The sequence below is a fragment of the Poecilia reticulata genome, chromosome 15 (assembly GCF_904066995.2).
Source record: "Poecilia reticulata chromosome 15, P_reticulata-male-v2, whole genome shotgun sequence".
Lineage (NCBI taxonomy): Eukaryota > Metazoa > Chordata > Actinopteri > Cyprinodontiformes > Poeciliidae > Poecilia > Poecilia reticulata.
In genome coordinates, this window is record NC_088844.1 from 23,934,867 (window position 1) to 23,962,771 (window position 27,905).

The window sequence follows — 27,905 nt, forward strand, 5'->3', positions numbered from 1 at the left end:
TGACATTTTCCCTCATGACGCTCTGTTAGGGAACACAATTCATTTTTAGATTGATTGCAGCAATTCATTGAGGTCCATAAGTTCAATTGTCTTTTTATGAAATACCGTGTAAAGTTTTACACCAATACGACTCACACCGTCCAAAAGGTTCTGCCTTTGAATTTTTCATGACTTTGAAACAGGCTTGTTCCATACAGGTCAAGATAACGGCTTTCACTTTGGTTGGAGTCCCAAAGTCTTGTAATCTTTTCCAGACAGACAGATGTCAATTACTATGTTTCTCATCCGTCATTGAATTTCTTTAGATGAGTCCATGATGCTGTGTTTTTTAAGATCTTTAGTCTACTTCATATTGTCATTTCAGATTGCATTTAGGTGATTTCTTGATTCTACTGATGAGATAATCACCATGGTGATGGTGGGAAATTAAACTGAATCAAAACTGTTAGTTCACAAAGGGGAGCAGTCGGTTGGTTTCAGTAGCTTTTTTCTCTTTAGAAATAAAAACATAATTTGAAAACTACATTATGTATTTAATTAGGGTATCATTGTCTGATTCTTATATTTGTTTGATAATCTGAAATGCTTAGTTACTTTTTTTGTTTCTTCTTTTCTTTTCTTTTTATACAAAACTGACAAAACAAATACAGATAATTTGTGTCATCAAGTTTACTACATTACATGTTACATTAATTTTAATCTTCTCACTAATTTATTAAAGCAAATGAACTTTTCAATAATATCCTGATTTATTCAGACGCCCCTGCAGAAATATGCATGTCCTGAAACGGCATTGCTGTATAAATACTCCACTTGTTGATGTGCTCAGTGTATGTGATTCAAAGTCTACACGCAAACAAACAGTGAGGTTTTAGCAAACATGCTCTCTGAGCATTTGTGTTGCAAGTGCAGGGCTCACTCTGACAATGTGATGCTTTTTATTGTAAAAAGCCTGCAAACATGTCACAAATAACACTAAAAAACATGCAATATTCAAAACAGCTGTAAAAACATCTTTAAGCCATTGTAGGGTTTCTTATTGTAGAGTTTAAATCAATAAAACTGACTCAGCATCATGGATGAGTGCCAGATTAAACTAAAGTTTCAAAGGTTAGTGTCCTTGTGTAAAAATGTAGGAAAAAGTGCAGGTTCTCTGCAGCGCTGCACAGTTTCATTTGGGCCTCCTGGACGTCGTCTGGTGCTCTGCCATCATGAAACTGAAGCTGCTCCTCATTTTCCTCTTCTTGGCTGTGCTCCTTATCCCCACTGAAGTAAGTATTTACAACATATATTATCTTAAAACAATGTAGTAAATGCACCACTCTTAATTACAACTATTTTTTAAATTATTATTATTGTTCAATTAGTTCTATCCTATGAAGTTTATTGTTATTAAAACCATTATTGTGTTTGGTGGAATTATTTATTAAATGCTTTAACAAATTTCTAACTGTCATTTTTTGTAAATCAGTCGAAACCCAAAGACAAACACAAAGACAAACACAAAGACAAACCAAGAGGACACGGGCGGGAGAAAAAGAAGCAAACATTTGAAGATATAATTGAAGGTTGGAGCTCCATTTTGTCAAAAAATACTGATCCTATAATAATAAAAAAAATTCAACAAAAGAAATGATGCATTCCAAATCTGAAATGAAAATATTATTTTAGATATCGTCTTCAAGGAGTCATCTGATGACGATGACGAAGATCATCCTTTTTTGGACTGGCTTCATGACCTTCAGGATCTAGATGGTATAATAATTAGACCTACTCTTTAAAAAGTTGTGTCTTTCTTTGCCTGATTAAAACATCCGTCCATTTAATTTGCCAGGCAAGTGTACACCCAATCCCTGTCTTAACAATGGTGTGTGTAAGCAAAAAGGCAGGAGAGGGTACAAATGTGACTGTCCCGAGCCCTTCAGGGGAAGGAGATGCGAGAAAGGTTGGATGAAGCTGTCATCTTCTTCCTATTGAAGTTACTGTCAGTGTCCAGCTAAGACTGTAAAATCAGCAGCTACTGTTTGTGCTTATGGTTGTCAGGCCCGAAAGTGTGCAGAAGAGGTGTTTGTGGTCGGGGTGAGTGTGTGCTGACTTCAACCGCTCCTTTCTACGAGTGCAAATGCAAATACCCGTTCCAGCCTCCAGACTGCAAACGACGTAAGGAACAAACAGCAAAACTACATCTTCAGCTAGTTTCACTTCTAAGACGTTTATTGTGTGTATTTGATTCTTCTTTTGTGCAAAGATTCTGTGTGTGAGCAGAACCCGTGCAGAAACGGTGGCCAATGTGTTCGTGACGGGAATGACTTTGACTGTCAGTGTCCCGAAGGGTTCAGTGGACGCTTCTGTCGTGTTGGTAAATACTGCACTCTTATACTTTGACACATTTTATTGCATTTCAATCTGTAGAGACTCACACAGAGAGAGAAACAGCAGTTAGACAATTTTATTGGACTGAGAATTTGGCGCTCGGGCAGCAGCGGAAAACGTGCGTGCTGAGAATCGCAGCGAGCTTGATGATCAGCTCGAACGAGGCTCAGGTAGGGCTTCCCCCGGTCCCAGTCACTGGTGGTGGAGCGGAGTTTGGAGAGAGGAATCTTGAGGGGAGGCGTCCCAGAGGCTGGTGGTGGAAACAGGGTGGAGGTGGGTTGAAGCACAACTGAAGTGGGTGGATCTGTGGTTGCTTTGCCTTTTGAAGGAGCTCTTGCCAGGTGATTGGATCGAGGTGGAGCGGTGGTACGTCCTGGTTGGCTGGGGTGAAAGCGTGATGATATGTGATGCCGGAAGAGTCTTACAGGTTGAATTTACGCCTAGGGCTTCATTATCACTGCAGTTTCAAAATGTCTTCTTAAATAAAACCCAACAAAGGATGGCTTCTCTCTCTCTCAATCTGGTGACCCTAAATAAAATCTAATGTAACAAATTGCCTTCAGAAGTCACATAATTGGTAAATGGACTAGACCTGTGGAGTCAAAACTACCAAGACATGTCCGCCCACCTAAGACTGAGGGAAAAGGCAAGGAACAAGGAAAACGTTAGTTAGTGCTAACATTAGCGCTAGAAGAGAATAAAAAAAGTACATTCCTTAGTTTTGGCTAATCTTTTGAAAGTACAAAGTATTAGTCTTGATGGAAGAGAGGTAGAGATAAATAAAGTCAAGTCAAGAAAGTTTGCTATTCACCACAAAGTATGAATTGGACACCACCAATATAGAGGAAAAAGTATTTTTTTCTTCGATTCTGCCCATTACCCTGAACACAACACCCATATGGTGAAGCAGGGTGGTAGCAACATCATGCTGTGGGGATGTTTTTCTCGAGCAGGTCAGAAGTTGATGGTAAGATAGATGGAGTTAAAAACAGGACAGTCCTGGAAGAAAACCTGTTGAATGCAGCTAAAGACTTGAGACTGTTCTTCCAGCAGAACAATGACCCAGGACTGGGTTTGTTTATGGTCTGTCAAATAAAACTTTGGAAAAAAGGAAAAACAGAGGGAACAAAGGAAAAAGAAAAGGGGTGGGAAACGTGACGCATTCACATTATGTGAGTTTTCTACTTATTAAGACACTGGGTGTGTATTTAGGTCCAAACGACTGCTATGTGGATGACGGCGAGTCTTACCGTGGGAATGTGAGTGAGACAGATGATGGCTTTGAGTGCCTCTACTGGAACTCCCACTTCATCCTGGAAAACGGAATTGATCCCTTCAACTCGTTTGAGGATGATGACGGCCTTGGCCCTCATAACTTCTGCAGGTTGGAGCAAAAACAGGACTGAACTGTATTACAACTACTACAGTCAATATTATGCATTTGTGGTGCATTACTTAGCTCTTTTTAATGTTGCAGAAACCCAGATGGAGAACCAAAACCCTGGTGTTTTTTCAGAAGAGGACTAAGATTGTTTTGGGACTACTGCGATGTGAATAAATGTCCTAAACCAACAGGTCCAGAACAAAGCTCCTAGTAGGTTTCTGACTCTGATGATGAGGTCAACAAACGACAAACTATTTGTTTGCATTTTCAGGCGGACCCAAACCTCCTACTGGTGACCCGCCGACCCCTACTGGTGGCCCCCAGACCCCTACTAGTGGTCCCCAGACCCCTACTAGTGGTCCCCAGACCCCTACTAGTGGTCCCAAGCCTCCTACAGTTCAGCCGCCACCGACTCCCTCTGAAGCAGCAAAGACCACCAAGGAACCGATAGGCTCCCCCGTTGTGCCATCTCCATCTCCTGCACCAAAACAGTTCGAAACTTGCGGAGTGGCTCAACCAAAAAAGATCTTAACTCGAATCTTTGGGGGTCTGAAAGTCAGTCCCGGAGCAATACCCTGGCAGGTTTCTGTGCAACAGAAACCAAAGAACTCCAACATGAAATACAGCCACGTCTGTGGAGGAGTTCTGATCGAGAGCTGCTGGGTTCTGACAGCTGGACATTGCGTGTAAGAAAACAACCCTCCAAATCTGAAGAAGTTAGATTATGACTTTCATTCAGCTCTTTTGTTTACTGGGTGTTTTGTTTTTCACAGTGAACAAAACAAGGACATGCAGGTGGTGATGGGTACCCTGTCACTGGACACACATGATCCTGCAGCTCAAGTCATTCAAGTTGAGAATGCAATTGTCCACGAGAACTACAGGGAGACTTCTGAAGCTGTTTACAACGACATAGGTAAAACTGCACTGCATTTCTTCCATTAAAAGCCAATTTTGCCCTCCAATTGTGTTTAGACTTGTCACACTCAAACTCTTAGATTTTATGTCTCTAAAATGATATTTGTCCTTTGAATGAATCAAAATAAACCCTGACAGTGATTTTTGCTGACCAGTAAGATTCATATTCATTTTCTAAACTGATTTGAGACTTTTTTGGTCTTACATTTTCATAACAATTACCTAGTGAAAACATTCCGATTTTCGTGTGACATTAATCTGATCCATATTTTTGAAGCTTTGTTAAGACTTAGGGGGACAAATGGAGTTTGCGCAAATGAGACCCAGTTTGTGAAGACAGCTTGTCTGCCCAGTGGCCAAATCTCTGATGGGACTGAATGCACCATTTCTGGATGGGGGGCCACCGAGGACTGTATGTATGCGACCTGTCCTCATTATTTGGTTCACTCTGTTTACTACAACTTACATTTTGTTCTATTTTGTCCTAATTGTTCAAAATCACATCTGCAGCGAATTATGGATCAAATCACCTGTTAGAGGCTAATGTTCTGCTGATCAGCCAGACAAAGTGCTCTGAGCCAGCTATTTACGGGAACGTCCTAAATAATGGCATGTTCTGCGCTGGCCACCTGCAAGGAGGCGTTGATTCCTGCCAGGTTAGTCAGCTTTATGCTTTAGTTTTAAATTTTCTTTGAACATTTTGGTGTGTCTGTGTACTTTGCATCCACCTGCCACTTTTTTTTCTCTACTCTACTTTCCATTCATCTGTTGTTTCAGGGGGATTCTGGAGGACCACTGACTTGCAAGCAGAATAACACCAGTGTTGTTTATGGTGTGGTGAGCTGGGGAGATCAGTGTGGAAAGAAAAACAAACCAGGAGTCTACTCAAGAGTCTCTAACTTCCTCGACTGGATCAATTCAAAGACTCAAGGACCTGCTTAAATAACCCAAGAATACTAGTTATGAACATACCAGCGTGTTTGGCTGAGAATTAAGATGTGATTGAAGTTTTTCTCTGTGTTGTTTCATAACTGCCCTGCACCTGATTGAACTCTTATGAAGCCTCCCAAAAAAAACCCTGAAATTTTCTCAACATATTTTGTAACTTTCTCACAGGCGAATGTGAAAAATAATTTGAAAAAAACCTCAATAAAAGTGTGCTCCACTGTGTTCCGTCAGGGATACAATGTCTAACCTTTGCTTCTGTTTCATGTGTTGTCATTTTAGCAAATTGAAGGTAAAATTAACCGATGCACCAATTAATCAGTGATTGACAAGTCAAATAATAAAAAAAAATGAACTTGTTTCTATTGTTCAAATGCATCAACCAACAACACAAGCCCACTAAAAAGAGCTTGTAAGGGGAGTGTGCTTTGGTGCACAAATGGAGAAAATCTTTGAATTCCTTAAAATTTATGTTGCATTTGAAACTACAAAGGCTGTCAAAGAGCATGCATAATATTTTCTATCATTTGTATGCTGCAGTCCTTGGAGAATTTTTTAGGGGTGGGGGATCTTTTAGCACATTTATTCTCCAGTTTAAATATGATTTAACCTGTTTAAGTTGATCAGAACTTTATTTGTCAGACTTCCTGTCTCCTTAGGATGTAAATGCGATCAGGCTCCTTTACTTTAGCCAAGCTTGAAATGGGAGAGACAAGATATTAATTCCAGTAAGAGTGGTGTGTGATGCTGTAAGAATTAAGGTCTACATTAGTTTGAATTTTTATGAATTCATGTTACAGCAACCCACTATACACCTGAAAGATGAGTAAAAAGCATAAGAATAAAGAAATGAATTTTCTACATTTTAATTTCTGCATAAATTTTATAAAATTTTGAAACAAGGGAATAAAATAAATTCTCACACAAAGAAATTCCTCCTTTTGGATTTTGGCACTTTTATTGATCGCTATAAAATTAAAGCAACTAATGGCTTTTAAAAATGTAATGCTTACATCAACAGATAAGAATAATTGATTATTAATTAACTGACTTTGTAATTTCCTAGGTAAAATAGGGTGTAATCCACTCTTCAATATGGAAAAGATAAGAGAACATGCTTTGCAAATTAGGAGGATTTCTGTGAGTCTTTGGCTACAAAAAAATAGCTGTTTCGTAATGCTCGTACAGTAAAAAATGAATGCATTTCCAATTTGAATTAATTAAAATCAATTTATCCAACTTACTATATTTTTGTGAAGTTAATTTGACAACTTAATAATTTAATGTGGAAAAACTTATTTCAATGACTTGTCACTCTTTTTCAGGGCAATAACTGAAAAGTTTTGCATAACTGGAACTGAGATCAACAAGGTAGGATGAGGACACGTTTACCTTGTTACAATGCACTCTGGGTAAGTTAAGGAAAAGTTCACTGCTAGCGAACAGAGAAAGAACTTTTGTACTAAAAGAAAGATGGGTTTATGTTAAGGCTTTTTACACAAAGGCTTTTTACACATCTTTAAAAATCCTTATGCTGATTTGGGCAGCTGGATCTAAATGCATTCGTCTCTGAACTGGGCTGAAATGCTTTTTCTAACCTATAAACTTGCCAACAGCCTGTGTAATCTGAGTAATTGTTAATCAATTTTGCTTAAGAGACAACAAGATGTTATACAAATAATTGCTAACATCAGTGTTTGTGGAAGCTCAATGCAGCAAAGTTCACAGTTGATGTTATTTTATCTCTCTTGCTGCACTGTTTGCTGTAGAGGCGAAAAAAGCCACGGACATCTGACACTGAAGGCTGTTGTCCTCTGTGGGCTGATGAACCGAGGGGGCGATTACAAAATGAACAGATCAGAAGTTTACACATGATTCATGTACTTTCTGCAATGCAACAACATGATGAGCTCATAAGAGGTGGAGACCTTCAACAGTGGAACAGATGTTGCAAAAGTGCTTTGCAACATCTGTTCGTACGTATAATATTGACATATAAAGTTGATGAGATGATGGATGGGCCCTAAATACAGGACTATCCTGAATAAAAACCTGTTAGCAGCTGCAATAGACTTCAGACTGACTCGTAAGTTCACCATGCTGCAGGACAGCAAGCCTAAATATCCACCAGAGCTATAGTACAGAACATTCATGTGTTTACCATGGCCTTGTTAAAGTTCAGACATAAATATAATTGAGACTTTCAAGAGTTGATACTTGGGGGTAGCGCGTGACCCATGTTGGTCCATCATATAAAATCTGAATAAAATACACAAATGTTTTTTTGGGGTTGTAATGTGACAAAAAGTAGAAAACGTCCAGCGGTGTGAATACATTGTCAAGGCAAAGTAAAGTACAACTTTTGATGTTGAACCTGTAAAGAAAATATTCCACACTAAGTTCTCCATGTGTATTTACTTTATTAAAAACGTTACACAACTATAGAATTAAAGTTGGAATATATTGATAACATATAAACACTGAAGGAAAATATTGTCTATCATCTACCTCCTAATACTTAAATAGATTGAGTGATTATTGTTTAAACCATGCAAATATCTGACATTGTACTAATTTACAAGTAATTATTTGACTTGACATTTTCACCACATTATTCAAATGAAATAAACAGAAAATATAATTCATTTTTCATCCTCTTCCCAATTCCAGGGATCCTTAATCCAGAACAAAGTGAGCGGCTGCCTGTTGACTCCATTCATATCGATGCATGGGTTGAATATGGGGTAAAGAGGCTCTGTGCACTGCACACAGAAAGCATGAAGCAGAGTCATTGCATCCGCATCATAGAATGACAGCTCCCCCTTCTGGATATTAGCCAGTATGCCCAGCTTCCTGACTCTCTTTACTACCGGCAGCGGCTTCTCTTGAGTGTCGTGGCAAGCCAGGTACTGTCCATCTCCGTGGTAGATGCACCAGGATGTGCTGTTCACACCCAGGCTGGAGGAACTCTGAGCTGGACTGGTTTTCTTAGTGACCAAGCCTGCGGTGACACCAATCATCCAGAAGGGTTTGTCCTGGACAATCACCTCCCAGTAATGCTGGCCATTTGTGAAGCTCTCCTGAGCGAGAACACTGTAATGGGAGTCATAAGGCTGAGGGTTCGGTCTGTCCCCAACAGGATGGCGTCTCCAGTAAACTTGTTTTTTATCCGGAGATATTTCCAGTTTCGGATGGGCTGTTTTTGGATCTAAAGCCGGTGAACTTAGGTCTGTAATAATAATAATAGAAAAAAGTGACAGTCAGCACCACATTTATGCAGATGATGATCAGTTGCTTATGAAATCCTGAATTAATCACTAACATGACCACATTCGTGGAAAGTGTTGCGACAGAGCTAGTGAGAGATCATCAACAAGCCTCTCAATAGTTTTCAGCTTTTCATGGTCACAAAGATCCCTGTTTACGGCCTGCAGTGGAGGAAAATCCAATGGATCGCTGTGAAGAAAGCAAAAACTAAATATGTCAAAGAAAATTGGTAATAATACAAAAGAAAGGTTAAATACTCCAAAACATAATGTGTAAAAATATACTCACCAAAGATTCTGTGATCTGATTTGCTGTTAAAAATGAACAGGCCATCAGTTTTAGCTCAACTTCAAAACAAAATTAAGAAATGTTACTTTTGGGGATGGAAAACAAATCAAGTACATGCAGAACTGAAAACTCACACACACAAAAACAAAGGTGAATTCATGACTAATCACTAGTCCATATGCTGAAAATCCACAGTTTCTGGCAGAAATGTACATTCTTTATAAAGAAAGGAAGAATGTCCATGTAAATAGAGGCAAACTGTACACGATCGAAGGTGGTGGCACTAGATTATGGGCTGTGCCTGCAGATCCAGCGGTGTCTGATTCATAGCAGGTTTAATCCATTGTGGTTTAGTGATCATTGTAACATACTTCAATGACTTATTTACTCACCTGAAGGAACTGCAGGTCATTTGTTTCCTGGAGGAGAGCTTTATTGGAGGCTCTTAATCTGTCTATCTCTTTAATCTGAGTTTCCGTGATGCCCCTCTGGGCCTCCAGCCAGTCCGTCATGTACTCCTCCTCTGCATCTATAATCTGCATCATTAGACGCTCGTCTGCGTCTAAAACCACACGGATTCTGCTGTACTTGTCTGAGATTTTCTCTCTGAAATCCGCAGCAGATTTCTGGAAGATAATTAAAATGTCATGAACGCAAGGCTGCCTGCAAGAGAAAAAAGGAGGGTATTATAAGCCCCTGATGACTGTACCACAGTTTGTGTGTAAAGTGACTCCAAGTCCTTAATGGCGTGCTCTGCTTCAACTCTCCTCTTCAGTAATTCGTTCATATTAGCCACCAACATACTCTGAAGACAGACATGAAACTGAATCAGGCATGAATTAGCATAACCACATTTAGGATGTTTTACTTTTCGTTGGGCATAGACAAAATGTGAACTTAATTTTTCTGCTCTCATGTACAATTTAAAAACATTTTCATATGTGCTCTTCGGTGGATGACGTGCACTTAGACCTGTAAATATATGTATAAATGTGCAAAATAAATTAATACTAATTTGACTTATACTAAGTCAAAGTATTCACATCAAGCCTTGGTTCTATCTGCATGTAAACTCCCAATCTGAGATTTGAACCCAGGATCTCATCGCTTCAAGACAACTGGCTGGTGACTGCACCACCATGCAACCTTGCTGCAGTTTAGCAATATAAAATAAACCCTATCTGTACCATGTATGTTTGCTGTCAAAAAAAAAAAAGTTTGACAACAAAACTTGAGTAAGTGACACTAACTAAGTTACTACTGTTGAACTATTTTCTGAAACAATACAATTAGAAAATGGACAAATGTTGAGATAAAATATATCCAGCGGTGCATGATGGCCTCTTTGGTTGAAAAATGATTCGTTTTGATATTGTCACATCACTGAATCGTTTTAAACATTGCATTTATGTTAATCTTTAGTTTTTAATTGACACCATCATTTGTTTTACCTAAAGGGCGTCATACTCCAGAACTAGCAAGATATTGTGAAGTTGCGCTGATTGGACAGTAGGTGGCATTGTAAGGACTAACGCGCTACAGTCTAATTGCCTCATATGCACTCATACCATTAGTTTCCACTCACCTATCAAAACATACATTTTAAATAGATGTAGTGAACAACAATTACTGGAGTCATTATTTAGTTTGTGGCAGAATAGAATATGTCAGAAAAACAAAATAAAAATGTTACCCTAAAGTCAGCACTGGCTTCATGAACTTGAGATGCCTTGTGGTGCTTGTGGACTCCAACCAGGACACACAAACAGCACACAGGGATTTTCTCCTCCATGCAGAAGAGCTTGAGCTCATCCCGGTGCTCCCTGCACTTCAGCGACAGCGGGTCCTTGGTCACGTCCACCAGCGTGTGCTCCCTCAGGGCAGACCTCTGCTGGTGCAGCTGAGCGTGGGCCTGGCACAGCGAGGCGTCACAGGTCAAGCAGGTCCGGATGGCCGCACACGGCTTCTCTATGCAGTGGTCACAGTGGATAATTGGAGAGGATTCTGCTGTAGAGTCGGTCTCAGCTTGGTGGTTTGCGGTGAAATCCTTGACTTTTTCCTGAAGGCTTGTGTTTATGTCCAGAGTGAGATCAGGTGGGAGGAATATCTGACACTCTGGACAGAAGAAAGGACCCTCAGTGGACTCATCTGTTTCCCAAACAGCTCGGATACAGATGAGGCAAAAGTCATGTCCACATTGGAGCGTCACGGGTTCTGTGAAAAAATCTTGGCAGACGGGACACTTCAAAGGTTCGCCAACAGTCCCCATGGTGCTGCTTTCACCTGTTATGGCAGACTTCTGTACCCAGAGCTTCTGACCTTCCAGCTCATCAATGTTTCATATGTTTACAAGCCTATAAAGAGCCTCATAGTGTCAGGTTACTAAAGATGGGGGGATATCAGTAGCTATTGTAAACCACCCCATCCCAGGAGAGATACATTTGCTTTCCAGAACACAGAACCAATAAAAATACTGTGGGAAGAATTACATTTAAATTAGTCTTTAACGTACTTAAACGTTTAACTTTAGTAATTTTTTAAAAATTTGGCTCACAAATAAGCATCCATCCTGTTAATATTTGGTTTTAATGTCTCCCAGCATGTTCCACTTTTTGACCACACTACTTTAGCCATCAGCAAGATTTTTTGCATAATTCTGAATGAATATTTGACCAATGTCCTTAACAGAATTTGCAAAGTTTATTCAATTGATATGTTTCCCCAGCTTTTAGGCACAGCACATAAACTTAACAGGGGTTTAAGCTTTGAGAAGGCAATTCCAGGAGCTTAATATTAACCTGCTTTGACCTATAGAATGTTCAACTGTTTATCAAAAATTAAGGTAGAGTTTAAAGGACAATATCTCCATTATCAGTAAAACTGGCTGGAAATCAATCCCATAGCTTCATGCTGCCACCATCATGCATGACAGGCACCCAAGGCCAAGTATTTGAAACCTGGACACAGCTGAGTGTGTCCATATTTCTGGCACACTCAGATAAAAAGAAAATGGATGGAATGTCAAAGTACAACCACTTAAGTTTGTCGTTGGTGATGTTGCTGTTGTAGTACATTTTGTAGATTGGCACAAGTCTGTGCCTTTTTAATATCAAGGAGGAAAAATAAATCTAACCCTACATGGTGAGGCACCCAGAAGCACTATATTCTTTAGCAAAGCTGTCAGGAAAGCTTGAAATGGAAATAAATAAATAAATAAATAAACATAAAGCGATTTTTATGAATGAAATATAACCTTTGTCTCTATCAATACCATCATGCACTCTGTAATTTGATGGAGGCAACAATTTACTGTAGTTCTATAAGTTCTGGACCTTTTCATCGCTACAAATTTTACAGAATAGTTGTTACTATTTCTATATAGTTGCTTTATTAACAGAAGCCGTCCAGAACGTATTTTTCTGCGTAGTTCCAACGTACGTAAATTTAGTTTATAGGATTTCCTGCGTAAACGCTGGTCGCGAGTAGATACGTAGTCACTTCGTGAATCCCTTCTGTCCGCTTCTCTTCCCAAACAACGTGGGCTGTGGATGTGGCAGCAGTCAGACTGACTGACTGACTACGTGTCTTCTCTTTGCAGACCACTGTTGTGTTGGCAGGTTTTCTAACTCTTCGCACTGTCAGGTAACAGCTTATTTTGTTCAATTAAACAACTTTCTGCTACTCCTAAATGTCTCGAAACTGCAGCTAACTGTAGCTAAAGCTAGCTAACATTTGCTCGCTGCAGGCTCGTGTTGACATCAGTTGTATGTGCTAAGCAGGCGTCGTATTTTTATTTATTGAGTTTTGAAGCATAGTTAATTAATATATGATATGGTTTACTTGTATAAAACACTTTTTTGTGGATTTCGGTGATCTGAAAACATCTTCTCTGGGTCAGTGTGTCATGTTATGACAACAAACAATGATAACATTTCGAACATGGAAGCAAACTTCCCAGAAAGTACAACTGAATGATGCGTATTTAACATACTTAAATGTTTTATTTCTGTTGTAGATAGTCTCCCATGCAGTCCATCTTTGAATAAAACTGCAGCTTATCGCAGTTGAGGTTATTTCACTGTTGCAGTAACGTGACATTGATGTGTATGGTCATCTCTACAGGTCTTCAGGTGTTTAGTGCCATGTTTGCCAGGCTGGCTCTGTGCTCTCGCCTGCCATCCAGGATCCGGCAGTCCAATGTCTGTCCAGTCTCCATCAGAGGATTCTCGCAGGCTAAATGTAAGCTACAACCCAGGACAAATTATAGTTCCAGGCTTTATTCCTGATGCTTATTTCAATATGTCTATCCATTCATTTGATTTATTCATGCATCAGTCTGTACATCTTCCCTAAACCTAATAAAAAAAAAAAATCTAAGTTTTCAGCAACCCCATCAGCTAAATGGAGACCTATTTTCCCTGACTTGCGATTCTCAAAATTTCATGTATTTAAGTAAAAACGCCCCTCACATTTTTAAAATGTGTCTCTTCTTTCTTGCAGTTTTGCTCCCACGTTCCCATGGGAAATCGTTTGCCCACCGCAGTGAGCTGAAGCAGGCCAAGCGCATCGTGGTGAAACTGGGCAGCGCCGTGGTTACACGAGGCGATGAGTGCGGCCTTGCTCTGGGACGTCTGGCCTCCATAGTGGAGCAGGTGATGCTGCTGACAAACGTTTTATTGGAGTCGCTTTTCAAATAGAAACCTAAAAAGTAGTGTTTTGTGTGTACGACCAGGTGGCCATGTTGCAGAATCAAGGCCGGGAGATGCTGATTGTTACGAGTGGCGCTGTGGCGTTTGGGAAGCAGCGGCTCCGACATGAGATACTGTTGTCTCAGAGCGTCAGACAAGCCTTGCACTCTGGACAGAACCAACTCAAAGACATTGTAACTAATTGTTTAGCACCACAAATTAAATTCCACTTATAAAATACTCGTATGTGCTTTAATTTGTTCTTCTAATCTGATTTCTCTGATTCAGTCCGTTCCAGTTTTAGAGGCCAGAGCATGTGCAGCTGCAGGACAAAGTGGTCTGATGGCTCTGTATGAAGCCATGTTCACCCAGTACAGCATCTGCACAGCACAAGTTCGTATTTGGCTTTTCTTTACAGATTACAACCAACAGCAGATGGGTTAAAAAGCTTCTTAAATGTGATTATTTCTGTCCTTTTTGTAGATTTTGGTAACCAATTTGGATTTCCACGATGAGCAGAAACGTCGCAACCTGAACAGCACGCTGCACGAGCTGCTGCGGATGAACATCGTGCCTATCATCAACACCAACGACGCCGTTGTGCCACCCCCTGTTCCCAACAGTGACCTACAGGGGGTAAATGTGGGTACTGTGTGTTGGGCATGCTGCTCATTTTTGTGCTGTCCATTTACTGACCACGAGTTTCTGTTTAAAGTGTGACTAAGAGACATGTTAGGTGAATAAGTTTTTGTTTGTATTTTAGGTCATAAGCATAAAAGACAACGACAGCTTGGCTGCGCGGCTGGCTGTTGAGATGAAAGCTGATCTTCTCATTGCTCTGTCTGACGTTCAAGGTACAGTGAAGAAGGAAATGTTTGCTGTTGACAAAAAAATGACATATAAGCGATTAATTTCAGCATTCAGTCTTATCAGTGTGTCACATTTTGATTTTGAAAATATTTGCCCCCTTTGCTTTACTTTGCTTTTAAAAGTTCTCCAGATCTGTCAGGCTCCTTTGTCCACATACCTGTTCAGATGAAACCACTATTTTTTTTCCTGTCAGATTTAGTACTGAACTTTGACTGGGCCAACCTAATATTTATTTTTCTGACAGCAATACGTTGTCAGTTTGGATGTATGCTTTGATTCACAGTGGTATTGAAAAATGAGTAATTTTCATCTTTTTAGCTCCAATCTGAATGTTTTAGTTTAACACTTACCGATGTTTCGAATTGTACATAATTTCGTCTATTTAACTAATCCCCAAGTTTATCTTTGAAGAAAATTACTGTTTAAAAGTAGTTGGGTGTCTAGGACTGTTTGTAAATCAGGTAGGTTTTAAATTTAAATTGATCATAAAAGTCTTAAAACATCCTAAGTTTAACTCAAAGTCAAAGTTTTAATGTGTAAAATTATGTCCTGCAGGTTTGTATGACAGTCCTCCTGGAACAGACGATGCTAAGCTCATTGACATCTTCTACCCTGGGGACCAGCAGTCAATCACTTATGGCACCAAGTCCAGAGTCGGCATCGGTGGCATGGAGGCCAAGGTTAGCACTACAGACGATCCGTTATCTCTGATTATAAAAAAGGAAGATCTTGACTTTAAAAATGACAAAGTTCTGATTAAATATTTGCTGTGGATCAGGTGAAAGCAGCCCTCTGGGCACTTCAAGGAGGGACCTCAGTTGTCATCGCCAACGGCACGGATCCTAAAGTCACAGGCCACGTCATCACAGACATTGTCGAAGGGAAAAAGGTTGGCACCTTTTTCTCCGAAGTAAAACCTGCAGGTATTTATCGAAACCACACGATAAGGTACTTGATCCTTATTTTTGGAAGTGCATTTAATGTTGACCTGTATATGTATTGACCACAATCAGGGCCGACTGTGGAGCAGCAGACGGAGATGGCACGGCACGCTGGACGGGCACTTGCATCTTTACTCCCTGAACAGGTATGTGGGTGAAAAATATCACCCCAAATGAGGAGCTATTAGGAGATAATGTGTTTTTTTATTGATTTTATTTTTTTTAAATCATGTATCACAATGTTTGTGTTTTCAGAGAGGAGAAATCATCTGCTGTCTTGCTGAGCTACTTACAGAAAAGAAGGATGAGATTCTTAGTGCCAACAGGAAAGACATGGAGTTAGCAACAGCAACAGGTAGAGCTAATTGCTGGTGCTGTTGTTGAAAAGAAAATGATTCCTTTCAGTCAGAGCTGAACCAATCTTGTTTTTTCTTGTCTGAATTTCTTTCAACTCTGATCTCCCAATGTCAATTTTCATTTTTCTAAGGAATGTGAGACACAGTTTAAAAAACAAAGTAGTTTTAAAATGACTGTGCTTCAAAATGTTCTACATTTGTGTATCAAAACACATGTCCCTAACCTTTTTTTTTCTGGTCATTAAACTCCAAACAAATTGCACCGAAGTACACCCGGTTAGTTGATGTGCTTTGTAAACATACAATAACGGGTGAATTGGGACTTTACAGTATTAATTGGTGCATCTCGAACTGTTTTTAAAATAATCAACCACTCTGCACTCAGGTCGTTTGTCGCAGCCTCTGATCACTCGCCTCAGTCTGTCTACTGCAAAGCTGAACAGCCTCGCCATCGGCCTGCGCCAGCTTGCCGTATCTTCTGGGAACAGTGTGGGTCGGGTGCTGAGGCGGACCAGAGTGGCTAACAACCTGGAGCTGGAGCAAATCACTGTTCCCATCGGGGTCCTGCTGGTCATCTTTGAGTCACGTCCAGATTGCCTCCCGCAGGTAGAACAGTCCCAGGACCAACAATTCAGCTTTTCTTAAAATTTTGGGTTAACAGAACCGATGCATCATGTTATAAAAACTCTTTGCAGGTGTCGGCCCTCGCGATTGCCAGCGGAAACGCTTTGCTTCTTAAAGGAGGCAAAGAAGCGTCAAACACCAACAAAATCCTGCATCAACTCACACAGGAAGCACTTTCAATTCATGGAGTAGCTGATGCCATTCAGCTGGTAAGGCTTGTTTATTCAGTCACTTCCTTAATTTTCTACTTGCGCTAAAATGTAAAATGTTATAAAGGTGAGCACACGCGAGGAGGTGGAGGACCTGTGCAAGCTGGACAAAATGATTGACCTGATCATCCCAAGAGGTTCCTCTGAGCTGGTCCGAGACATTCAGAGGGCAGCCAAGGGCATTCCTGTGCTGGGCCACAGTGAGGGTGTCTGCCACGTTTACGTCGACAGTGAAGCCAGCATGGACAAAGCCATTGATGTTGGTATGTATTAACGGCACACAGCTGAAAAGACTTCATTCTGGGATTTTGTTCAGGCTTCATATCTCTTAAACTTTTTCATATTCTGTCGATTACCACAACAAACTACAGTGTGTTTCATTGGGATTTTATGTTGAGGACCATAAAATTTTATGTTGAGGACCCAAATCCTGTTTATAACTAACGTTATAAAAATAAATTGAAAACTCGATACAAACATACAAAATTAGTTGTTTTGCATGTACAATGATTAATGTTTCCTAGATGAAAACATTACTTTGCTTGATTTTAGCAAAGTAATGCTAAAATCAAGCATTACTTTGATCTTTCCACATTATACAGAACCGTCCATTCTTGGGACTTGGAAGGAAATTCAGGCTTGCGTTTGGTGTGGCATGCTTTTGTTTTCAGTACCTCTGAAACAATAATTTGCAGAATGTTTGGGGTATATCGCCACCAGTTTTGTAAATTTAGAGACTTAAATCTTTGTTGTTCTTCGCAAAACAGTCAGAACTAGTTCTGGACTTTGACTAGGCCATTCTAACACATGAATAATTTTGATCCAACCATGCTATTGTAGCTCTGACTGTATGTTTACATAAAATCCCAATAAGACACAAGTTTGTGATCGTGATGTGGTAAAAGATGAAAAAAGTTAGAAGGTTTATTAAAATGGTGAGCATTTTGTTGCTGAATAAACATGGAGACTCTCTTTTGTCCTAGTCAAAGACTCCAAATGTGACTACCCTGCAGCCTGTAATGCCATGGAGACCCTCCTTATTCACAGAGATTTGCTGCGCACTCCTTTATTCGACCAGATCATTGATATGTTGAGGACAGAAGAAGTAAGAAACAAGCGCTGACACCAAATCTGGTCTCCACTAGAAAGTTGAGTTTGGTTCTTTGTTTCACTAATTATGGTTGTCTTTCAGGTAAAGATTCACGCGGGTCCTCGCTTTGCATCGTACTTAACCTTTAGCCCGTCTGAGGTGAAGTCTCTCCGAACAGAGTATGGGGACCTGGAGTGCTGCATCGAGGTGGTAGACAGCATGCAGGACGCCGTGGACCACATTCACAAATACGGCAGCTCCCACACTGATGTCATTGTCACAGAGAACGAGGAAACAGCCGAGCAGTTCCTGCAGCAGGTCGACAGCGCCTGCGTGTTCTGGAACTCCAGCTCTCGCTTTGCCGACGGATACCGCTTTGGCCTGGGTGAGTAAAACATTAGGCATGCAGTTATATTCCTCCTTATTAATAAACAAAGCATTCAAGTGAAAAATAATTGATTTTTCCACATTTCTTTTAAAACATTTTTTGTTTAATCACTGCAGGAGCTGAGGTTGGCATTAGCACAGCAAGGATACACGCCAGGGGCCCAGTGGGTTTGGAGGGACTCCTCACCACCAAATGGGTCCTTCGAGGAGAGGGCCACACTGTGGCAGACTTCTCCGAGCAAGGCAGTATGAAATATCTCCACGAAAGCATCCCGGTCCCACAGGGACATATTAATTAGGAGATCTCCCAGCTGGAGCCAAACCAACAGATGTCTGGAAAGAATTTATTAGAGTCTTGTATCAAACGGTATCATTTCAACTTCCTAGCTGCTCCTTCATCACCTGTGTGAGTTTACTATATCAGTGCAGATATGCAGACACCATCGGGTTGATTTTTGTAGATTTCCAATTTCCTAATTGTGTGAACCAGTGCTGAAACATGTGAATCTGAATTTTTCAGTGCATCAACAAAACATACATTTTGCTAAAGCAACAACAACAAAAAAGCTATGCATAATGCAGACATGAGGTAAAGCTCATTTTTCCTTCTACAAAGTCATTTTTGTAACAAGATTTTAAAAAAATGTATCATTGGCTCAGCTGTGATTTTCTAATTTATTTTTTTACATTTAAAGTCTCCCTTTGTTTTGTAAATCACTGCAAGTACTGTTTGTGCAAGATATTGATTTTGATTTTTTTTTGCTGTCCTCTTTGCAGAGATAATTTAATAAATATGGTGTACAGTTCTTAAATCATGAGTTTGTACTTTGTACTTATCAGACTATATATAATTGCAAGTACTGCACATTGTTAATTTTATGTGATAAATTAGAACAAAAAAATGCAAAACTGGAGTGAAAGGAAAAAAAAAATCTGTGGCTGTTTGTAGCCCCATTAATAACATCTTTAGGATACATTTTACCAAGTAACCTCTTTAATAAATCAAATTCATTTCTTTTTACTTAAACCAACTGTTCTGTAGGGCTTATTTTTTTGTTGGAGAACAATACAGATTTTTTATAGGAGATCCTTCCTGCCCACAGTCATCAGCATCTACAACAAGAAGAACCTTGGATAATATGAATTTCAACTTTTATAGTATAGTAATTTTTTGTGAATTAAAATACACTGAGCAGTGGTTCTGGATTGTATACTTTTTAAGGCACTGAGAGACATGATTGTTAATCGGTTGTAACAATATCTCCCATTTACATGTTACTATTGTACTCAATACCGTGCAATTGTTTGCAAAAGATTAATACAATCTCAATTTTGTGAATATATTAGAGGCATCTATTAGATTTTAATGTTCTCAAATCAACTCAGACATGGAGTCTTTGAACGCAGCACCACAGACGCATAGGCTGTGGGCGGAGTGTCCGTCACCGGTTGACCTACCAAACTCAGCTGTCAGCTGTGTTTCTACATTGTAAAGATGGCAGGAAACAACTCTTATACTATAGTAGAATACTTTGGAGGGGATGATGGATACCGCTGCGGTTACTGCAAAAATGACAAGGGAAACTTCTCTCACGGTAGGTTCGGTTGAAGATTTCGAAGAAACAGAGTTGGGTTGAGCTAGCTAATGCTAATCACGTTGAGCCGTGTACTTGCTTGAAATAGGTAAAGAAAAAGGGAAAAGGCGATGTGTATTTGAAGTTAATTCTGTACGACTTATTATGTCAGTATATGTTACATTTTAATTGTTTTATTTTTTGACTAGACCCTAAAATTAACACTTTCTGAGCGTTAGCTTAGCTTTTAGCCGGTAGCATCCTATATCTTTACTCTGAGAAGGAAACCCCCCAAAACCCAGTACTGTCATTCAGTGAAACTTGGCAAAACAGAAGCGCACTATATGGTACCACTGTCATGTTCAACATAATTTACTACGGGTTATTTACGTTACTTCAACAGGTTATCTGTACTTCTGCTAGCTACTGAACAATACCGCCTGAGTAAACTATTTCCTTCGACGCTATTTCCGTGTTATGCGGAAAGAGTTCGAGTAAGATTATGTTTTCTCTTTGGATCTGTGTCTTTAACTCGAGTGGCTTGTAGAGGTATCGAACACCCATTAGCTAGAGTGTATTGTCAAGCATTCGGTTTGATGTAGACTGCTGCATGGGGTCAGACAAGTTCAGCATGACATAAACAAACGTCAAAGTAAACGTCTGTCAGAGACGTAAAACTGCAGTTACTGTATTTGCAACCTGCTATTTTTAAAAATGGATGATCAGTTGCCAAGTAAACAGAGACAGGATGTAAGTGATCAGATCCAGTGTTGCTAAACATTGATCTAAAAAGAGTCAGTGGACTGATAATTCAATGGACTTTAATGTGTTTTACTTTAATGTTGCCTATTTTAAGATCTGAAATGTATCCTCTTCAGACTTTGTTGGGTATATTAAGTTTCATTATTTGTTTCAGATCATTTTTAAAGAGAGGTCAAGTGGGTAGTAACTAGTTACTTGAGGAAAGTTTTTGAAAAAACAGAACAAAACAAACAAAAGCATTTTGGATTAGTTTTGCTACACTTGACTTGTTATAAAGTATCACTACTCTTAGTTGAAAGAGATTTGTTGATGCCCTTCGTAATGCTGAATGAAGAACAGTGATGTTTTAACCAGAAATCAACCAGACACACACATTTTAGAATTCTTGTTTGTAGACTAGCGTTGTTGTTCTATTGCCATTTTCTGTCTGCTTTGCAATTGGTCATAAAGATGCAGTGAGCTCTGTATTATCACTGGAGGTACTTTCCTCTGGTCCAACATATATAGATTACTTTAAGTATATATTTTATACGTTTTCTATCCAACATTTTTGATGTGGAAAATGGTTTCTTCTGCCTAAATGTTATGTATATTTTTAATGGTGTTAGTTGTTTGTATTTGTTTCATCTTGGTTTTCAAAATAACAGTTTGCACATATTGATATTGTAATCATGATTTTTAGTGTATTGTGCAGTTCTACTTCCTATGCTCTGTTATTCTTTTTACATTTGTTGAGCTGTTCTCTTGTATTTTCTTTTGTTTTATCAGCCTTGACCACAATGTGGACACGTTTTTGCACTTGAAGTAGACCATACAAATGTTGACACCCATACTTATCAAACCCATCTTTCACAATCAGCCCAAATCTATATTCTCTGGTTATTCACCTTGATGTTTGTTTAGCTGGAAGCTGCAGCAGATTTCAGATTATTACTCGTTTTTTTTTTTCTTAAGTTTTCTGCTTATTTTCTTCTTTTTGTGTAATTATATTGTGGCTCTTCATCTTTAATCTCAAGAACATTACCATGAAAAATGCATACAAACAGTCTTCTACCAAAAGGTGCATGTTTTCCTGAAACTGAATGGGTTATGGGGCATTAATATTTTAAAACAAAAAAAGTAAAGCAGATGTGATTTTTTTTTTTTCCTGCAGGTCAGAATGGTGGTATTAAATTATAATCAGGATGACTATACTTAGGGTTCAGGCAGCTCCTAATGCAGTCAATGAGCAACTGGGTACAAAGTCTGCAGACGATAGCTGTGATCTAATCCAAGAGTGATAATCTGGGTAGGTTGCGTCATGGAGGCATGGCAAAGCCCCAGGAAGTCAGAAGACATGAAAACATTCTTACATGAAGCAGGAATTCTCTGCATAACCCAAGGAACAGATGTGTAGTCAGTTTGTCCTCAAACTGACTATAATTTTCTTACATTTTTATGGCTTTTGGGTAGAGATGTGCCGATCAGGTTTTTTCCTCCCGATACCGATTCCGATCACCCATGAGGGCCGATCACCGATACCAATTACATAATTATTATTTTTTTAATCAAAAGCACTACCGGTTACATTATGTGGAAAAAGGAACCATGAATTCACCTTAATTTAGACAAAAAATTGTTTTTAATAACTTTGTCCAAGAAAACTAAACAAAACAGGCATTGTGCAAATTGTACTGCTATTGGTAATACTATCTTTAACAGACTGATAACATATGAAGCCTCTGAAGAGGCTAAATAATGCAAAGAGTCAAAATAAAACCTCTCAACATTGCCAAAAAATTCAAGTATAAAACTTAACATTCAAAGGCAAATACAGGTTCCATTACAACAAATAATCCAGAGTTACTGAATGAAAACTTCCTGTTAGCATGGCGGCAAGCTGGTTACTGCTAGTTCTGATTGGCTGTTCCTGACTGAGCGGAGTAATTATGCAGAGCAGGGAGGAGATCGATAATTTTTTCAGAGATTATCTGTCTCATGTTAGGATAGCAAAAGTTTTAATACGTATGTAAAATTTATTTTTTTAAGTTAGATGCTGCAGCTTTAAACAGAGGTTTGGTGTGAGAGTCACTACTAGGTGGAGCAGAAGCGTCGCTCCGTCTGTCAAATATTACTACCTGTAGCGCGTAGCAGCGGTTCAACAGCGAGAGCAGAACCAGCGTCTTACATCGCAGCTCGAAGACTTAAATAATTTTGCGGGTTATTTGTTTAGCTTTCTGACTCATGCTAATCCGGGTGAGTGTTTGTAGCTGTGTGCTGCTTTACCTACTATCTGATCCTCCATATGTCCTTTTTACTGCAGTGAGCCTCGATGTAGCCAAACTCCGTCAAGTATGGCATTGTTTTTATGCCATATTGGATTCGTTGTGTTGATGCATTTTGACATGCTTCAATTTTCTGCCACAACAGCAAACTTCCCCATTCACTCAGTGCATTATAGTTCCACATCGGTTAGGATTTGTTGCTGCGCGTTTGCGCAGTGTGAAGGAAAGAGGAGACCAGCTGCACAGGCAGGCTGAGAAATGAGATGCAGGTGATCGGTTTGTGTGATCGGCAACAAGAGACCGTGATCAGCGTTCACCGATCATACACTTTTTCACAGAAATCGGCCGATTATGATCGGTGGCCGATCGATCGGCACACCTCTACTTTTGGGTGATATTGTGGATGTAAAGTGTTTATTTTCTGAGGAGAACATACATATTTTAATCTGTGCAGGAAAATACGGCAGTGATTATCAGATAACTGTGTATGAACAATTTGTTTTTCCGTATTCCCTGTTTCATTAGTTTCCATCACTGTGATTGGTTGGATGATGTTATCAAGGCTTCTGTTGTACACAAAGCACATCTCTCTCTGCAGTACAGAGCCCAACATCTGCTGCTATTGTGTCTGTTTTGCTTCAGGGAAAACTGAAGAATGGATCAGGTGATTGTTTTGTGCTGCAGGAACATCAGCTTTTTTGTTCACATCAGTCGCATATGAGTCATTCAGTTTTACCCTTACGTTCTGCCACAACTGGCTCTTTCGTGATCTTAATGTGGCCTAAAATGAAAATGAGTTTGACACCTTTGTTTTAAAGTGTAACACCCCTGAGAATGCAAAACCTCTCCCCTGGTAGATTTTGAAGAATTCCTCCAAAGTGAGCAGAGCCAAGAGAGACCCCGCCAAAGGTGGGGATGAACGGAAGAGGTGTGATCAGAATGAAGGACGCACTGTTGTCAGAACGTTGTTATATTTTTTGACTTTTCAGAGACCTCTAGCGATTTGGTTTTTTATTATTATTGTTTGCTTTACAAAAATCCACACAGTGGTAAATCTATGAACTTTCTTTCTGTGTTGTTGGAAACTTTTATGGTGACAATGCTCCAGTTGAGCAGCACCAAGTTCCAGCAGCCGAACTTTTGTATCTGTTTGAGTTGACTGGTTTGGTTTGGTAGTTTTCCTTTATTGAATCACGCTATGTTCTCCCCGTCTCTGTGGACTCAAATTAACCCTATTCTCCTGGGACGTGAAGCATTATACTCACTACAAATGTGTGTGTGTTGTGAACTGTGATCCAGCCAGTTCGTTTGGCTGTTCCAGATGTAAATTGATAGTTGACTGTACAGACTCACAGATTAGGGTGTGTGCGCTTGTGCACATGGTTGTTGTGTGTTAATAAAAGGTCAGGATCCAAATCCCAGCGGATCTGCTCTGGCTACAAATAACAGACTCGAATGTTTCCATTGGGGCTTTACAGCACTGTGGGAAATTGGGACTGGATCGTCAAGGAAAATGTGATTTAAGATGCAGTAAATATTTTTTCCCCTGTGCTCCATTCTCAAAGAGTTCTTTAATAAACTAGAGTCTGTTTTATCTTTGTGCTGAAAACTGTAAAACAGTGTTTAAATTAATTTGACTTTCTTACAATCAGTTTTATAAATTCATTTGTCTCTTTTTTTTCTGTAACTTTAGTCAGATAAAACTGCGCACCATTGTGTATAATAAACAATAATTTTATTGTGAATTATTGATACTAAATTGTAGAATCTTTTCTAAACGGAGCTTTTCTTTTCCGTCACATAAAATATATTAAACATATTGATTATGGTTACTTGGAACAATGTTTACTCTTATTTAAATAAATGTTTTGTTTATTCTTAGTTGTTGTTTTTTTGGCAGGAATGTGGTCTCATTCTATGACCGTACAAGACTACCAAGATTTAATTGATCGGGGATGGAGAAGGTACGTTCATTATTGGTTTTATATCGAGAAAGTTTTACTCTCATCCTGCAAAAGCTTGGACATGTATTCAAATAAAAATCAGTATCACTTCATTTGTTTGTATCTGTTCTGCAGTTTTATTTGTCTCATTTGGGTGTTTCTGGAGTAGCTATGCTTCCATTTTATTTGTTTGCTATTAGAAGTCACTTTTGATTGTTAAACTGCTGCCTGGTCTTATTTTTTACTCATGGTCCTAAAAGCCTTTGTAAATAAAAAAATAATAATAATTGGCCACAGAGAAGTAAATTTTTGCCAGAAAAAAATTGTAGATTAATTTCACATAGTTGAAAGAAAATAACTTAGTTATTCTCTGATGTCATGCTTTTCACTGACATGTTTTACCTTGGTCATTTGATTTTGTTTTCTTTTGGTTGTTATCTTATTTCCTCTTTAGTCTAAGTAATACCTCTTTATACCTATTTTTCAATGTACACATGACCATCCACTGTGGTTCATAATTTAGGCATAGGCTTGAATTGACTCTTTTGCTCTTTTTGCCTGAGATGGGCGATCCAGTCAGTAATCTGAATGCTTGTCTTCTCCTTTCGCCTGCTCTGAGTTTATACATTCTGACATATCAGTGTAAAGTCTTTAAACAGAGAAGAATGACTTTGTAAAGCTTTGTTTTTCAGAAGTGGAAAATATGTTTACAAGCCCATAATGAAGAAGACATGCTGTCCTCAGTATACCATCAGGTAATTCTTTTCATTAAGCATTTACATTGTGATGCACTACTCTGGTAAATATTTGCCTTACAAATATTTACCGATCCAGAGAACAGCTGGAATCAAGGAATGGGTTTCATCTAAATTTGGGGTTTTAATCATTTTGTATGCCAAAAGACAAAACAAGAATTGTTTGCAAATGTTTAAATTTGTTGTGGATTCACTATGATCCACAAAGGATGAAAATTACAGGGTCAAATGTATACATGCACTGCCAACTATTATTCAGTTGTGTCTCTAATAAACTGCAACTCCTCCATAACGTTAGGTTACAGGCACTCATCATCCTGAGTGCCTGTAACCTAAAATGCCTCAGGGTGTTTAGATGCTTTTTTTGGCATAATTATTAAATTGTTTTTTTTTTTCCTGGCCCAAACTAAGTTTTTAATCATAGTCTGTTTTGGGCTGGGTATTCCAGGAGGTGAATGTTTGCACCTCTTTATCCAATTAGAAGCTAGTTTTAAGGTTGTTGATTTCTTGTGATGTTGAAAAAATTTTGAGACAGCGACAGTTTTTGACTATCCCTTACCCTTTTTGCGATTCCAGTACCACTGGCTAGCCAAACAGACCCTCAGCATGATGCTACCACTGCCATGTCTAAAAGTTGAACGGTGTTCCAAAGTCTAAAAGCTTGACTTTCCCAAACATTATTCTTTTCACTGAGCTCAATCTTCGTTTCATCGTTAAAGACTCTCATTAAAAGTTTCTCCAGAAGGCTTTTAGCTTGTTCATGTGGCCTTTTACAAATTTCACACGAGCTTTAAAGTTTGGAGGGGCGGCTTGTTTGTTGGGTTAGTACACTCTGTCCATGGCAAAAGTGGCTTGACTGTGGAAAATGACTCTGTTGTTCCCTATTATTTGGGGTTGACAATTTGGATCAGATGGTTGAAAAGTAGAGCTATTTGCGTGTTCCAGCTGCATAATAAGGCCAAACACACATCAGATGTGGTTTTGCAATGAATAAATCAGGCTAACATTAAGTTCTAGAGTTGCTCAAACCTGAGCATATACAAAACTATCGACTACACTAAAAAGCCTCGTCAGTGCAAGGACACCAAGCCATTGAAATGAGTGGTACCATTGTTCAACTATTCAGCCGACTTTATGATGACTGCATGACAAGCCTGTTATATTTTAGTTTAGCCACGACTTGCTAAGGGATGTTGAAATTTGTATTGTTTATTTATTGTTTGGGCCTCAGTGTGTAATTATGACAATGTGTAGATAAGAAAAAGTCTACCAGACATTAAACTTGGGCAATTATTTACTTTAAAACCACTAAAGAAATACACCAGTAGAAGCGCAAATCTTGGAGAGGAACTGTCCACCCAAACTGAAAATTTTCTAACTTTATTTGATCTTTTCTCCCTCAAGGTGTCATGCACTGAATTTCCAGCCTTCTAAATCTCATAAGAAAATCCTGAAGAAAATGAGCAAATATATTTCTAAAGGAGACCTGCCTGCAGCACAGGAGGATGGTAAGAAGGTTGCTCCTGCATGCACAGAAAATGTTTTGTAAATGTATGAAAAGCATTGGCGTACGAGCAGCTTGTTACCGGATCTGGGATTGTAGTACACACTGGTTGCATAAATGTTTGTTTTATGTCTTGCAGGGGAGCCAATGGATTCTGTCTGCGAAGAAGCTGGTCCACGGGAACCTACTAAAGTCTGTCAGTCAGATTTAAAAGTTGATGCTAGTGCAGATATTAAAGATGAAATACCAAACTGTTCTGCTGCTGAAGAAGTTCAGAAAAACTCGGTGGATTCTACAGCTGGAAGCTCAGAAAATTCCCAGAATGATTCAACTTCTGTCTCAGAAGGGGGAACAGATACCAAAACTCCTAACCCAGGTAAAAAAAAAAGATGCATAGCTCTTTTTAAACAAACACAATTCCCATAAGCCAAACTTTTACAATTTTAAGTTGATAATAATTGAGGGCCATGAAATAATAGATTTCTAACTAAAATTTCCCCCCCAAATTGCTAAATGTTTGTTTTTATCTGCACAACATTTTCATAAAATGAAGAAGTCTGATTTCCATAGAAAGGTGAACTGTAGATTATTGTAGATCTGAAACATAAAATCTGGCAGGTTTGCTTTGTTTAAAAATAAAAAACAAACAAACACAGCTACAAAACATCCTTAACGATGAGTGTTTTTTCTGTTACCTTTGGATCTGTTGTGTTTATTCTGAGCAACATTTACAGCATATAGATCAAAAGCACTTGCTTTATTT

The 27,905-nt window shown here is 39.1% G+C and overlaps 4 protein-coding genes across 6 annotated transcripts in view; 3 read left to right on the top strand and 1 right to left on the bottom strand.

Annotated features, from left to right (window-relative positions):
• The first annotated feature begins 1,124 nt into the window (after positions 1-1,124).
• On the top strand, positions 1,125-5,874 carry LOC103477290 (factor VII-activating protease). Its single transcript, XM_008430318.3, has 13 exons — positions 1,125-1,271; positions 1,472-1,568; positions 1,672-1,755; positions 1,835-1,945; positions 2,044-2,160; positions 2,249-2,359; positions 3,586-3,757; positions 3,851-3,948; positions 4,029-4,443; positions 4,531-4,673; positions 4,953-5,087; positions 5,186-5,331; positions 5,453-5,874. Exons 1-13 carry the CDS (start codon positions 1,212-1,214, stop codon positions 5,615-5,617), a joined length of 1,854 nt encoding a protein of 617 aa, XP_008428540.3. The 5' UTR covers positions 1,125-1,211; the 3' UTR covers positions 5,618-5,874.
• A 2,146-nt stretch (positions 5,875-8,020) lies between these two features.
• On the bottom strand, positions 8,021-11,823 carry LOC103477358 (E3 ubiquitin-protein ligase TRIM39). The gene is made up of 6 exons (XM_008430432.3): positions 10,869-11,823; positions 9,885-9,980; positions 9,568-9,801; positions 9,176-9,198; positions 8,943-9,076; positions 8,021-8,849 (listed from the first exon to the last, which is right to left on the bottom strand). The coding sequence occupies exons 1-6, from the start codon at positions 11,442-11,444 to the stop codon at positions 8,263-8,265; spliced, it is 1,650 nt and encodes a 549-aa protein (XP_008428654.2). The 5' UTR covers positions 11,445-11,823; the 3' UTR covers positions 8,021-8,262.
• An 842-nt stretch (positions 11,824-12,665) lies between these two features.
• On the top strand, positions 12,666-19,152 carry LOC103477291 (delta-1-pyrroline-5-carboxylate synthase-like). The gene is made up of 17 exons (XM_008430320.3): positions 12,666-12,817; positions 13,298-13,414; positions 13,676-13,827; positions 13,908-14,057; positions 14,152-14,256; positions 14,347-14,505; positions 14,627-14,717; positions 15,289-15,413; positions 15,512-15,656; positions 15,747-15,820; positions 15,930-16,029; positions 16,416-16,636; positions 16,726-16,863; positions 16,931-17,126; positions 17,847-17,968; positions 18,056-18,338; positions 18,458-19,152. The coding sequence occupies exons 2-17, from the start codon at positions 13,318-13,320 to the stop codon at positions 18,637-18,639; spliced, it is 2,340 nt and encodes a 779-aa protein (XP_008428542.1). The 5' UTR covers positions 12,666-12,817; positions 13,298-13,317; the 3' UTR covers positions 18,640-19,152.
• A 593-nt stretch (positions 19,153-19,745) lies between these two features.
• Positions 19,746-27,905, top strand: part of ate1 (arginyltransferase 1) — a 58,908-nt gene continuing 50,748 nt past the window's right edge. For 2 of the 3 annotated variants that reach the window (XM_008430321.3, XM_008430323.3), the window contains exons 1-5: positions 19,746-19,935; positions 24,841-24,904; positions 25,576-25,638; positions 27,043-27,146; positions 27,282-27,518. In XM_008430321.3, coding sequence (XP_008428543.2) covers positions 19,836-19,935; positions 24,841-24,904; positions 25,576-25,638; positions 27,043-27,146; positions 27,282-27,518 — 568 coding nt within the window. In that variant the 5' untranslated portion in view covers positions 19,746-19,835. The remainder of the gene's footprint in view (positions 19,936-24,840; positions 24,905-25,575; positions 25,639-27,042; positions 27,147-27,281; positions 27,519-27,905) is intronic. The other variant, XM_008430322.3, reaches the window with a different exon arrangement.

What these genes read in the sequence shown, in the direction of transcription:
- LOC103477290 (XM_008430318.3), top strand. Translation starts at nt 1,212, where the DNA reads ATGAAACTGAAGCTGCTCCTCATTTTCCTCTTCTTGGCTGTGCTCCTT. An exon ending in GGGAAGGAGATGCGAGAAAG is followed by an intron (nt 1,946 to 2,043) that starts GTTGGATGAAGC and finishes TATGGTTGTCAG; the next exon opens with GCCCGAAAGTGTGCAGAAGA. An exon ending in GCCTCCAGACTGCAAACGAC is followed by an intron (nt 2,161 to 2,248) that starts GTAAGGAACAAA and finishes TTTTGTGCAAAG; the next exon opens with ATTCTGTGTGTGAGCAGAAC.
- LOC103477358 (XM_008430432.3), bottom strand. Translation starts at nt 11,444, where the DNA reads ATGGGGACTGTTGGCGAACCTTTGAAGTGTCCCGTCTGCCAAGATTTT. An exon ending in AAGCCAGTGCTGACTTTAGG is followed by an intron (nt 9,981 to 10,868) that starts GTAACATTTTTA and finishes GTCTGTCTTCAG; the next exon opens with AGTATGTTGGTGGCTAATAT. An exon ending in ATGACCTGCAGTTCCTTCAG is followed by an intron (nt 9,199 to 9,567) that starts GTGAGTAAATAA and finishes CATTTTTAACAG; the next exon opens with CAAATCAGATCACAGAATCT.
- LOC103477291 (XM_008430320.3), top strand. Translation starts at nt 13,318, where the DNA reads ATGTTTGCCAGGCTGGCTCTGTGCTCTCGCCTGCCATCCAGGATCCGG. An exon ending in AGAACCAACTCAAAGACATT is followed by an intron (nt 14,058 to 14,151) that starts GTAACTAATTGT and finishes TCTCTGATTCAG; the next exon opens with TCCGTTCCAGTTTTAGAGGC. An exon ending in CGGATACCGCTTTGGCCTGG is followed by an intron (nt 18,339 to 18,457) that starts GTGAGTAAAACA and finishes TAATCACTGCAG; the next exon opens with GAGCTGAGGTTGGCATTAGC.